This window comes from Leopardus geoffroyi, chromosome C2, assembly GCF_018350155.1.
Source record: "Leopardus geoffroyi isolate Oge1 chromosome C2, O.geoffroyi_Oge1_pat1.0, whole genome shotgun sequence".
Lineage (NCBI taxonomy): Eukaryota > Metazoa > Chordata > Mammalia > Carnivora > Felidae > Leopardus > Leopardus geoffroyi.
The window spans coordinates 3,736,082-3,748,937 of record NC_059333.1 but is presented as its reverse complement, the minus strand read 5'-3'; the positions used below and the strand labels follow the sequence as shown (position 1 = coordinate 3,748,937).

The following is a 12,856-nucleotide window of genomic DNA, read 5'->3' as shown; positions in this document are numbered from 1 at the left end:
CGGAGCCCGACGCGGGGCTCGAACCCACGAATTGCGAGATCGTGACCTGAGCCAAAGTTTCAGTTGGCTTAACCGACTGAGACACTGAGGCGGCCCCCCCCCCCCCACAAGAGGTTTTCAGGGCTAAAGGCACTTGAGTTTTTACACAAGTGATCGGGAACAGGAGTGGTTGTGGTTTCTGAAATTCCCGTGCACACAATCCTTGATGGCGGCTGGCGCAGCCTGTGTGTGCCGGGTGGACCCTTGTTCCAGCAGCAAATGAGAGAATCAGAGCCGTGCACCCTCTCACCTGTACACGCACACACACTCCCTCTCCCCCTCTCTCCACTTTTGCCTCAATGAAGCCAAGAGGAAATTCAGCAGATTTTAAGGATTTTCTTTATTCGAAGGAGTTGTATGTGGAACCAGTGGAAAGGACAGAAAGCCGATTCAGGAAAGCCAGGAACTCAGGAAACCTGAGATGTGGTGGTGAGTAGTCCTCATTTCCAGACATCCAGGGAGCCTGCTGGGTCCTCGGAAGGGACTCCTCTTAATAATGACAGTCTGAAAATTTGAAATGGTGGAGGTTTGAAATGGGCAGCGTTAGGGGGCCAGGGGAGCCCTGGGGGCTCCTATCAATAGACTTCCTGCTGAAAGACCCCCGTTCTGGGGGGTGAAGGGGGACATTTCTAGGGGGTCCATTCTTCCCCCCCCCCCACCCCCACCCCAGGAATGGCAGTTGTCCAGAACGACCCTTAGCAAAGGCATCGCTCGGACGAGTCTGAGCGAAGGCTGCACTCTCCGGAGGACCCTGAGGTTCTAAAACGGGGAAAGACCATCCAGCACGGTCAAGGCCACGGTGCCCGTTTTGGGAAAGTGTCTGAGCTTTCCTTGGTGTGGCCAAACGCAGTGTCAGGAGACACGCTGTAGCTAATGGGGAGGGGGCAGCCAGACCTTCCTGGGGTGGCGCTGGGCAGGCAGCCGTGGGCAGAACGTGTCCCTGCGGCCCCCACGTGAAGGGAGCAGTAAGGCCCCGGGGGTTGGGGGAGGCCCACGTCCCCCCACGCGGCCCCCAGCACCACACACAACCCTTAGTAAGTAGCACCGCAAACCGGTGGCCTGAGGACAGTGAGTTGGGCGGTGCCACCAGCCGCACCGGGACCCGGGGGCGTGACTGAAGTGACCTGCTCCCTGCGGCCGTCACACGAGCCACAGTGGGAGCCTGGGGGCTTTCGGCTTCTGGAAAAGCAGCCGTCAGCGTGGACAGCATTCCGGACTCGCCCTCAGAGCCGCTTGGTGCTGACCTGGCCCCCACGGGGCCCAGGGGCCTGGCGTCGATGGCCGTGAGGCCAGAGTCGGCTCGGGGCCCGGCAGCCCCCCGCCACGGCCCCGGTTCCCGCCCCGACCTGCACGGACATTACCGTCCACGGACATCGGGAAGAAGCACCAGGGCACTTCGAAGATGTTGTCGGAAAAGCAGCAATTGCGGGAGGCGCACTCCTTGGGGCTGATGCCCGGGTACCCGCAGTTCCTACGGGCCGAGACTTCCATGACGCATTCCTCCGACGCTGGTCACGAGGCCCCCGGCACCGGGAAAGGAGCGACACGGAGACCCGGTTAGGGCAGCTGGCTAACGGCAACTTCTCTTCCCGTCCCCCCCGGAGGATGCGCTGGACGTCAGCCTCGGCGTGCGCGGGGGCCGCCGGACTACAACCCCCAGGCCGGCCGCCTTCGATCCACGCAGAGGCCGCACGTCGGAAGTTCTGGCGCCCGGGCCGACCCACCGTGCCGTGAACTTGAACATGCGGAGCGTCTGGCCGAGGTGCTGAAAGCCAGCCCCGCTTCCGCCAGCGGGAGGGCCCCGGCTAACAACCACCCGTCTGTCTTGTCCCCTTCAACGCCCAGGGAGCCCGTCACCCACAGCCGCTGGCGGTGTGGACGGGCGGCCGCGGGCACGAGCTCCACCCACACGGAGCGCTATGCACACGCAACTTTCTCTGGCGCACGCCTTGGAATTAAAGACCTGGTATCTTGCTGATGTGCTCTGACGTCAGACTCCTTCTCAAAGGAAAATCCTGGATGTTTTAACTGAGCCTCTTACCATTTAAGGTCTATGAGCGGTCATGTGGATACCGTCCTATGAAATGCCTTCATTGCCCTTAGAAGCTCCTTCCGAAGTCGTACTTGCACAGCTAGGAGGGCCCTGAGAGCTGTTTTTCCTTCTAACACAGTGAAACGGACGGGTTCTCACAAAAGTCTGCAGAAGGGCGAGTGGCTGACCCTGGGGGCTCCGGGTGTGGACAGCGGGCCAGGGCCCCCTTTCTCCTCCCTCCTGGCTGGCCCGGGCGGGGGTCCACACATACACACTGGGAAGCCGGTCAGGGCGCCGGAAGAGGGCCAGCTCCCCCTGGGGGTTACCTTGCTTCGGGAGGGGGTGGAAACACCAGGGGACCCCCACGACGCTGGAGTCGAAGCAGCAGCCAGAGGAGAAGCACTGGTCGCTGGTGATGCCCGGGAATCCACAGTTCTCCCTCTTGTGGGGGGCTACCCGTGAGCACCGGCAGGGGGCTGTGGAGACAGCCTCGGTCAGCCTGAACCACACGTGCTCCCCGCCTGCCACGTGGGTCCCGCGGCCACGCAGGGAAACAGGAAAGTCCCATCCTGCCTGTATTTGAACCATGCGATGCCCCTTCTGACACAGGGCTCTGCAGAAATTATTTTATTAGTTTAAAAAAAAAAAAAAAAAAAAGGAGAAACCTTCTGGAAACAGGGCCGACAGAGGACCCAGGAAAAGTCAGAGTAAAAGGTGACCAACGTGGGCTCCAGACACCCTGGGGGCCCCTTCCCAGCCCTTCTCCGTAGCTGGCCCACCGGCTCCTGTGTTCACCCCGACCTTGTCCGCGAAGGTTGGCTTTCCTGGAGGTGTCACACAGCCCCCCGTCATCAGGGTGTCCTTCCTGATGGCGGGAAGGGTGCACGAATCGCAGAGCCCACATCACGAATCTCGGGGTGCCTTCTCAGCTACTTCTGCTCTCAAGCGAGCCCATCACACCCCACCCCGGCGCTTTGAGGGAAACAACCAAGAGCACAGAGACCCAGCGAGGCCAAGGGAGGCACCGCAGAAAGCACGCAGTTTGCACACCTCCGTTGCATTTGGGGGGCGCGCGAGAAGGTTCTCGGGGCTTGCTGGCCCCAGTGCTCCGTCGCCCGGTCAAGGACTCCGAGAGACACAGGACAACCTACAGCCGCTCACTTACAAGGTTTCTGGGCCCCTGCCGGGGCCCACAGCCCCAGGACCAGGAGAACCGCCAGGAGCCGGACGCCTCGAGGTCCCATGTCCATGTTGCGTCCCAGGGCAGAATGCACAGTGCCTGCTGCCACGGGCTGTTTTATAATCTGCTCTCTGTTTGCTCACCAAGTGCAGATAACCTTCCTGTGTCCCCTGGGGCACCAGCCCTGTGGCTCCTTTGTTAGGAAAAGGGGCTGAGGTAGCCCGCTGCTCCAGAGACAATACGAGGTTTCCGCCAGGGGCTGCGGGCACACTGGCCAGGCCTCCCCCTGCCCTGGGCCAGGAGCCAGGTCACACCAGGATGCCGACGTGGAAAACTGGCCACGTGCACATCTGGCACTGGGCGCTCACGGGATCACACCCAGGAAGGGATAAGCCATGTATGTCTCCTGATAAAGGAGGCGGTTACAGGATTTTTTTTTTTCTTTTTAAATATTAGGCCCAAGGTTACTGGGGAAAATGACCAAGCCAGCCGGAGACATGGAGAAGACCCCACCTCCAAGGCAGCGGGGACGCCTCTGCCAGCCCCAGCCCCTTGTCTCCTGTGTCTCCTCGTGTCCGTCCCGGGGAGGGGCTGCTCCCCCTGGACACGGGGCCGGTGAGTAAAACGACAGGTTCATTTCAGCAACCCCCGAAACACCTCGGTTTCTCTTCCATGGGAGCGCTTTGTCTCCTCAAGACAGAAGTCTGCCCACGCGCAGGGGTGAAATGCTCCGGGGAAGAGAGTCCGTGCCTGGGACGGAGGGAGAGAGGAGGGGAGGGAGGGGGAAACACCCCAAGGGACAAAGACGGGAGATGGAGGGCAGAGGGGAGGTCGTGACCCCCTCCCCACTCCCGCCTGAGGTCCTGTAGGGGGTCACCCATCTGCGAGTCGCAGGTTGAGCCTCCCGGGACCCAGAGAGGCACAGAATCCCAAACCCGGCGTCCTCTGTGCTCCAGGCCTCCTGCCCCACCCAGTCCGGCCCCAGGATGTGCACACCCAGCATCCACACAGTCCTGGGGGCCGCGTGCCCGTCACCTGAGCTCGTGGGGGCCGGGGGGGGGGGCTGGGTGCTGGCCGTGTGCCCAGATGTCTCCACGTGCGCGGGAAAAGCATGCTCCTTGGGGAAGCAGGCTGTGACCTGCACCACTTCCGATGCCCCTGCCCTACGTCATCTGCCGACCTTCAGCCGGTCACTTCTGTCCAGGATTTCAGCACTGAGTTCACTGTGTTCCTCTCACGCCAAGACTTAGCAACATCCCTGCTGGCTTCCGCATCCCACGTCCCCGTGGGCCGCTCATCCAAACTCATAGTCGCTTGTGGTTTCATCTCTAGGAACACCCCTCCCTACTCTGTGTCTGCCACGGGTCTCCCACGAGCACGCTGGGGATCCACGCTCCACTCAGAAAGAAGACACGGCAATGTCCTTTCCGTTCAGGGGTCCTAAGCTTCTAACGTTTTCTCTGTCCTCCAAATCCCCAGGGACCCCTCGGTCCCTCTCGTCCCCTCTGTGAGCCATCGTGCCCGTCCCTTCCTCCGCCCCTCCTTCCCAGCCTGCTCCCCACGGTCCCCACTGCATCCGCTCTGTCGCCCTGGTGCCCAGTGGTGCGCCCATCTGCGAACTGTCTCCAGGCCCACTGCACCCGCCAAACCCAGCGGACGTCCGCCTCGACCGCGGCCACGGTCGGTGCGGGATCTGCACGGATCCCGGCCCTCACCGGTACGGACCCTTTCCTTTGAGGTTATTCTGCTCCAGCCCCGTCGCTTCCGTCCCCCAAACGGCAGCGGTGATACCGTCTTTCAGTTCACACAGAAAACAGATACTCACAGATGGGAACCTCCACAGACGTCCCTCGTGGGGATCGCTGCCTCCGACTCTCGCGGAGAAACTGGTCCCAGACCATCCCTCCCGGCACAGGTGACTCGAAACATAGGAAATAGCGGGCACGTACAGAGCAGTGGCAGGCCGAGGGAAGGAAGCGGTGCGGGCCCCCCTCGGTCGCCCTCGTTCTCTGCCTGCAGGTGCCGGCTGGACCACAGGCAGCAGGCAGACTCGCCGGGCTGCGGGGACGGAGGCTGAATTAGAAGCCTCGGAGGGAGTGGATTTCAGGGAAGGGGTCCCAGAGAGGAGGGCGCTCCGGAAATAGGAGTGGGGGGGTCTCCCTGGGGTTTTACTGAAAGAACCAAGCTGCCCGCACGGACACAGAGCAGGTGGGAGCAGCTGCTGGGGAAAGAACGAGCCCCGAGGAGGGCGAGCGGGGTGGCCACAGGGCGGGAATCATCCGAGCTCTGACAGTGGGAGAAAGCCCATTGGTCGTGTTGGGCACTCAGCAGGGACACAGAAGGCCCTGCCGTGTCTTAGCCGGCTCAGGTGACCACGTCAAAACGCTGCAGACGAGGTGCCTTGAACAGCAGGCCTTTATTTCCCACAGCTCTGGAGGCTGGATGTCCAAGATCAGGCTCCCTGCATGAGGGGGGTGTGGTTCTGGGGAGGGGTCTCCTCCTGGTCCGCAGACGCCACCTTCTCGCTGTGTCCTTGCCTGAGAGAGAGAGAGAGAGAGAGAGAGAGCGAGCTCTGGTGTCAGACCATGAGGACATCATCCTCATGACCTCAGCTGGCCCTAATTACCTCCCAAAGGCCCCACCTCCAAACAACGATCGTATCGGGGGTTAGGACCTTAATCTTACGGGGACACAAACATTCAGGCCACATTATGCCATAAAAGCAGGGTTGATCCAGTTGCAGAGCAAAGGCGCTCCGTGCCCGTCCTCGCGGAACTTTAAAACGAGTCCTAAAAGCAAGTCATTTTACTAAGGGAGACAGCAAAACCCAGACACGTGACGTTACATCCACGATGTTTAGCACAAAACCAGACATGTGAAGGAGCTGGAAAGCATGACCCATGGTCATTGGAAAACACAGGGAATAAAAATAGACCCAGGGGCGCCTGGGGGGCTCAGTCGGTTGAGCGTCCGACTTTGGCTCGGGTGATGATCTCGTGGTCCGTGGGTTCGAGCCCCGAGTCGGGCTCTGTGCTGACAGCTCGGAGCCTGGAGCCTGCTTCGGATTCTGTGTCTCCCTCTCTCTCTGACCCTCCCCTGCTCACACTCTGTGCCTTTCCGTCTCTCTCAGAAATAAGTAAACATTAAAAAAATTTAAAAAAAGAAAAGAAAAGAAATGGCAGTTTATCTGAAGCCAGCGCAGTGTAAATTTTTCAGACTCTAGCGGAGAGAGAAAGGGGGCTGAGAACAGTGAATAGAACGTCAGTGACCCCAGAGGCATTTTCAAGGGTTCTAACAGTCATGTAATCGGGGTGCCGGCAGGAGAGGAGAGAAAAAGTATTTGAAGAAATAATGGGCAAGCAGTTTAGGGGGGACGCTTGTTGAAAACTCTAAACCCACGTATCTTAGAAGCTCAACAAACTCCAAGCAAGAGAAGTACAAAGAGAACCGCACCCAGGCAAAGCTCGGATTGTTGAAAATGAGTGTTTAATATAACCCTTGCGGCCGCCGGAGTTCTCCACATACAGGACAAGTCAGGTGACTTCTCGCTGGGCCAGTGCAAACCAGAAGGAACCGAGTGACAATGTTTAAGCTTTAAGAAAATGGATTTTGGGGTGCCTGGGTGGCTCAGTCGGTTGAGCGTCCGACTTCAGCTCAGGTCATGATCTCACGGTTTGTGGGTTCGAGCCCCGCGTCGGGCTCTGGGCTGACAGCTCGGAGCCTGGAGCCCCGCTTCAAATTCTGTGTCTCCCTCTCTCTCTGCCCTTCCCCCACTCGTGCTCTGTCTCAGAAATAAATAAACACACAAAAAAAATAAAAAATGGCTTTTATTTTTAGAACCGTTCTGGGTTCACAGCAAAATTGAGCAGAAGAAGGCACAGAGATTTCAAACCATTTGTTTTGTTTTTTTTTAGACATGTAACAGAAGCCAAGAGAACCGGCCACCTGCAAACCTGTTGTCCGGGGGCTTTTCAAGGTCGTGTTTCTGGCTGAGGTTGCGGTGACCTCTAACGCAGGGTGTGAGTGCCCCCTTCTCAGCTGGCAGGATCCACTCAGCGTGGCACCTGCTTGGCACCTGTGTGTCATTAAAAACTTTTTTTAATGTTTTATTTATTTTTGAGACAGAGAGAGACAGAGAGTGAGCAGGTGTCCCAAGGAGAGGTAAGAGGAGAGGTGGAATGAAGAAGTTTAAATGCTTTTCAAAGTGTCACAAGCCCCCTAAAACCTGAGTAAGATAAAATCTCACATTTTTAAGTTTACTTATTTATTTTGAGAGAGAGAGAGACTGAGCGAGGGAGAGAGAGACAGAATCCCAAGCGGGCTCCGTGCTGTCAGCACAGAGCCCGACGCGGGGCTTGAACCCACCAAGTGTGAGATCATGACCGGAGCCGAGATCAAGAGTGGGACGCTTAACTCACTGAGTCACCCAGGCACCCCAATAATATACCATTTTTACACTATCATCAGGGGAAAATGTATGGTTACTTCCAGCATTTACAGACCCAATCTCCTCAAATGCAGAAGAGCAGGGATCGTCCAGCCCCCTCCTCAGCATGCAGGCATCTGCAGTTTGGTTGTGCTGGTCGATAGATTGGCTGAAAAGGGGCGCCTGGGGGGGCTCAGCTGGTTAAGTGTCTGATCTTGGGGTCTGTGGGTTCAAGCCGCCCATCGGGCTCTGTGCTGACAACTCAGAGCCTGGAGCCTGCTTTGGATTCTGTGTCTCCCTCTCTCTGCCTCTCCTCTGTTGTCCTCTCTCTCTCTCTCTCTCTCTCTCAAAAATAAGTAAAATATTTTAAAACTTGCTAAATAATAGAATCTTTATTTTTTTTTTCAACGTTTTTTTTATTTTTATTTTTGGGACAGAGAGAGACAGAGCATGAACGGGGGAGGGGCAGAGAGAGAGGGAGACACAGAATCGGAAACAGGCTCCAGGCTCTGAGCCATCAGCCCAGAGCCTGACGCGGGGCTCGAACTCACGGACCGCGAGATCGTGACCTGGCTGAAGTCGGACGCTTAACCGACTGCGCCACCCAGGCGCCCCGAGAGAATAATAGAATCTTTAAAGCCCAAAACTAAAATCATCCATATAATAAAAAAAAGGGGGCTAAAACTAGGAGAAGAAATAAGCAAATGAGCCAATGCTGATAGGAATTCTGATAGAGTCTGGGAGGGAATGACATTGGAGATTGTTGATAACTTATATTTGAGAGATATAATTAGACAGACATGAATTTTAGCACCGTTTTCAATGGGCTGTGTGATAAAATTCCTCCTTGAACTTCTTTGAAAGACTCCTGTTAAGATTGAAATTACTTGAAGGGGCACTTGGGTGGCTCAGTTAACAATCCGACTCTTGATCTCTGCTTGGGTCATGATCTCACAGTTCGTGGGTTCGAGCCCAGAGTAGGGTTCGGCACAGACAGCGTGGAGTCTGCTTGGGATTCTCTCTCTCTCCCTCTCTCTCTGCCCCTCCCCTCCTCTCTCTCTCTCTCAAAATAAATACATAAACTTACCAAAAAAAAAAAAAAGATTTAGGGGCGCCTGGGTGGCTCAGTCAGTTAAGCATCTGACTCTTGGTTTTGGCTCGGGTCATGGTCTCACAGTTTGTAGGTTTGAGCCCTGCATCAGGCTCTGTGCTGGCAGTGTGGGGCCTGCTTGGGATTCCCCCTCTGCCTCTCCCTGACTCCCGCTGACTCTGTCTCTCTCAAAATAAATAAATAAATTTGTTTAGAAAAATTTTTAAAATGATTTAAATTACTTGAAGACGTCTCTGTGGTATCTGAGTGGGTTCTTTGTTTCGTTTTACCAGCACCACACTGAGACAAGCCACGATCTGGCCAATCTTAAAACTTAAAAATATTTGAACCATCGGGGCACCTGGGTGGCTCAGTCGGTTAAGCGTCCGACTTCAGCCAGGTCACGATCTCGCGGTCCGTGAGTTCGAGCCCGCGTCAGGCTCTGGGCTGATGGCTCAGAGCCTGGAGCCTGTTTCCGATTCTGTGTCTCCCTCTCTCTCTGCCCCTCCCCCGTTCATGCTCTGTCTCTCTCTGTCCCCAAAATAAATAAACATTAAAAAAAATTAAATAAAAAAAAAATTTGAACCATACAGGTTACTACATATCAAGGAAGAATAATACATTGTAAAGAAGTTGGCAAACTATGGCCCGTGGGCTCATTGTCTGTTTTCTAAATAAAACTTTATGAGAAGCCAGCATGCCCATTTAAATCCTGTTTATGACTACTTCCACGTCATAGTGGAAGACCTTTTGAGTTGTGATGGAGACTGTAAACCCCACAAGACCTAAGATATTTACTATCTGGCCCTTTATGAAAGAAAAATCTCCATACCCCGTATTCTAGTCTTAAAACTCTAACAGTGAATTTTCAAAATAAAGATGGAGAGAAATATTTGTATTTTATTTCATTTGTAAAGAAGATGTTGCGGGAACACGCCTCGATGTTTGTTCTCCTTCTTCTGTAATTTGCTCTTGAAAAACGCCTCGATGTTTGTTTTGTTTTTTGCTTTTTCTCTCCTTCCGTAATCTGGTCTCGAAAACAATACGTTGGGTACACTGTTTGTTGGGAGACAGTTCTCCACGAGTGTCTCATTTCTGTGCATGTGAATGAGGCATTAACGATCCATACGGTATGGGACCTACAATCAAGGTTTAGGGGTACACGCTGCCTTGGCATCTGGTGGAACTGGAGGGCTTCGAGTGGCGAAACTCAAGTTCCCCTCCCTGCTCTGCTCCCACAGATATGGCCCCCTGGCCAAACAACCCTCCTTATCAAGGGGCCAGGCCTGGTTTCTGCTCACCCCTGAGCGGTGGGTCTCCCTCCCAGGCCAGCCGCAGAATTACTCAAACAAGCCAGCCACCCTCTCCTGTGGGAACCTCCTGAAGGCACTCCACCCTCTCTCGTTCCTCTAGAGCCTCCTGCCACAGCTCTCGGGGCTCTTTCTGTTCCCGGGGCTGCAACCCATGTGGCCCTGTGCGGCGTGACGTCTTCCCCCCCCTGGGGTGAGTGTATGTGACTCATAAACTGCTCTTGATCTCAGCTGTCCAATGTTTGTGCAGCAAACAACCACGGAAGGGAGATACGATGCCTCCCTCCAGGACAAAGGCAGGCAAGCTTCCTGCCCCTGAAAAGACTGGAGTCCCTGAAGTGGTCAGAGCTCCCCGCCTCTACTGCAACCCGCTGTGTGTGCCCGCATCCGTCCGGGGCCGTCCATGCCACCCCAGGAGGACCTGGGGGCAAAGGGAGGCAGCACAAAGATGCTGAGGCCCGTGCTGTGGGCTCTGCCGTGAGTAATAAAGCCCTTTGCCTCTGAACCAGGAATCTCGTATCCTCTGCCAGCACCTGGCAGTCTGTCAGCTTGCAAGGAAGGTAAACTCTCAGCCCTTCCAAGTTCTCCGCACTGACTGAAAGTCCTTTCAACGTTTGCCTTAAGAGTACACGTCCCCCACTTTCAGGTCACTCAGTCGTGTTGCACCGCATACGTATGTAGCTGTGTGTGGTTTTCCCCGATTCAATCTGCTACTCCCCAAACGGCCAGCTCAGAGCAATGTTACGAGCTGAGAACAATTAAGAAATACCTTTAAAAACAATGCCAATGCTCTTCCTGTTGCCAACTGTAACTTTCCATCTGCTCCGACCCTACACGAGTGACTGTTCCCTAGGAGCCCTTGACACCTTCCGGTAAGTTCCGGTGCTGGGCTTGCCATGCGTGTGTGTCTCTTTGAGCTGATGTTTCCTATCAGGCTCGCAGGCACTGAACCTTTCCACCAACCGCCTTTCCCCGAACTCACAGAGAAAGGTGAGGGAGTTTTCTTAAGCTAACAATATCCTTGTCAGTGACCCTACAAACATGATCTGAAACCACAACTTGGCTTCGAGAACTGGTTCCTGGTCTGGCGCTTAGTTCAACATTTTTCTGAACAGAACCCTGTACCTGTGCGGGAAATCATCTGGAAGCAAGGGTCGCCAACAGGTACACAGAACAGAAAGGCTCGTGGAGCAAAGCCACAGAGCGTGGTAATCCATCTGTAACGCGTGTGAAAATCGAGAGGCAGGTTCACATTTCGCCTGAGGTGCAGGTGGGTTTAGAAGGACCACACACCTGATCCTGGGTCAGGAAATACTCACGGGTCCTGTCCTGTTCTCGGACTTTCCACCAACGCATGGTAACCGGGACCAGAATCGGCATTTGAGCAAGGGGCCAGGACATGGATGGCACCAGGGGCCACCCCAAGCTCAGGCTTCATCGGAGAGACCCGGGGTGAACCCTTCCTGCCCAGCCATAGCCCACGGTGACCCGCAGAACAGCCGTGACATTAGTCTGTGTTTCTGGGGTTGACACACGGACCCCCATTTGGGCCCTGACGGGAGTCACGATGGGTACCCGACCGAGGGGTGTCAGAAAGCTGTCAGCCCAGACATGCACAGTCTGCTTCTGCTGGCCTGGCCTTTCCTGCCCTGCCTGTTTTTGGCAACATTTCTGTTGTTCGTTCCCTTTCATCATGTCACATGTCCTACAGGTTACCGTCTACCTTTTTTTTAAAGTTTATTTTATTTATTTACTTTGAGAGAAAGAAAGAGAGCACGTGAGCTGGGAAGGGGCCCAAAGAGGGGGAGAGAGAGGGTCCCCAGCACGTTCTGCGCTGTCCTTCAGTGTGCGGTCCTTCACCGAGGTGGCCTGAGCTAACACACCAACGCCAGCTGGAGGAGAAAGCGGGGAGAGGGTTATCTGGCTTCGGGGTGTCACTGGACCCTCAGGGCCGCAGCCCCGTCAGCCTCAGGGTCGGGACGTGCCTCCGCCCTGGCCTGGCCCCTCTCCATCGTCCTCCCCGCTCCTCTCCTGGGAGCTCCTCCGTCGTGCATTCCGAGATTCTGGGTCCATTCCAGGGCTGACGGAGACCAACTCTCTCCCACACCAGCTGTCTACCTACGAGATCCCCCAACTCTGCCTGAAACGTGAATCACTTGCCACGGGAGACTTCCTGAAGTCTTTCAAGGACGTGGAAAGTTCTGGAAGGTCCCCTGAGATGCTGGTTTCCAGGCTGGTGGGAAAAGGGCAGCATGTGGGATGGGAAGGACAGCTTTGCCAGGGTTTAAATGGATCAAGCTGGCATTTTAGCTTCGTGTCTAGTAAAACCAAGATCACTGTAAGCAGACACATCACTCCATTGCCTGTTCCTGAAAACAACATAGAAAATATACAAATCTGTCCACTGCCAAGCGATGTGTTCAAACAGAGCAGTTATCAGGTGGCCTCCTCTCCTGCGATGGAAATCCAGCGGTGTAAGGTACGGAAGGCTTGCCCCAAATGGCCCCCTTTGCTGGTTTCCCCGGGGCCCTTTAAGAGCCGAGTGTGCATGCGTGTGTGCACGCGTGTGACAGACACGTCCTTCCTGGCGCCTTATCAGCACAACAGTTCCCACGAAGGTGCTTTGTTGCCACAGCTGCCTGCTTCCCACCCCTTTTGGCACTTCAAGGACTCAAGGGCCCCCAGGCTGCCACAACCAGGCCACCCCGGGTTCCTATTTCTGGGAGGCAGGGGAGGGCTGGGGGTGGCCCCGGGGCCTGGAGAGGGGGCTGGAGAGAAC

The 12,856-nt window shown here is 55.6% G+C and overlaps 1 protein-coding gene and 1 long non-coding RNA gene across 2 annotated transcripts; one reads left to right on the top strand and one right to left on the bottom strand.

The window, feature by feature from the left end:
* Positions 1-360: 360 nt before the first annotated feature.
* TFF2 (trefoil factor 2) lies at positions 361-3,366 on the bottom strand. Its single transcript, XM_045437039.1, has 4 exons — positions 3,237-3,366; positions 2,398-2,547; positions 1,401-1,547; positions 361-543 (listed from the first exon to the last, which is right to left on the bottom strand). The coding sequence occupies exons 1-4, from the start codon at positions 3,319-3,321 to the stop codon at positions 530-532; spliced, it is 396 nt and encodes a 131-aa protein (XP_045292995.1). The 5' UTR covers positions 3,322-3,366; the 3' UTR covers positions 361-529.
* Positions 3,367-3,624: 258 nt separating this feature from the next.
* LOC123575987 lies at positions 3,625-7,589 on the top strand. Its single transcript, XR_006701118.1, has 4 exons — positions 3,625-3,866; positions 4,731-4,968; positions 5,053-5,166; positions 7,166-7,589. It is a non-coding gene; the product is annotated as an uncharacterized LOC123575987 (long non-coding RNA).
* The last annotated feature ends 5,267 nt before the right edge of the window (positions 7,590-12,856 follow it).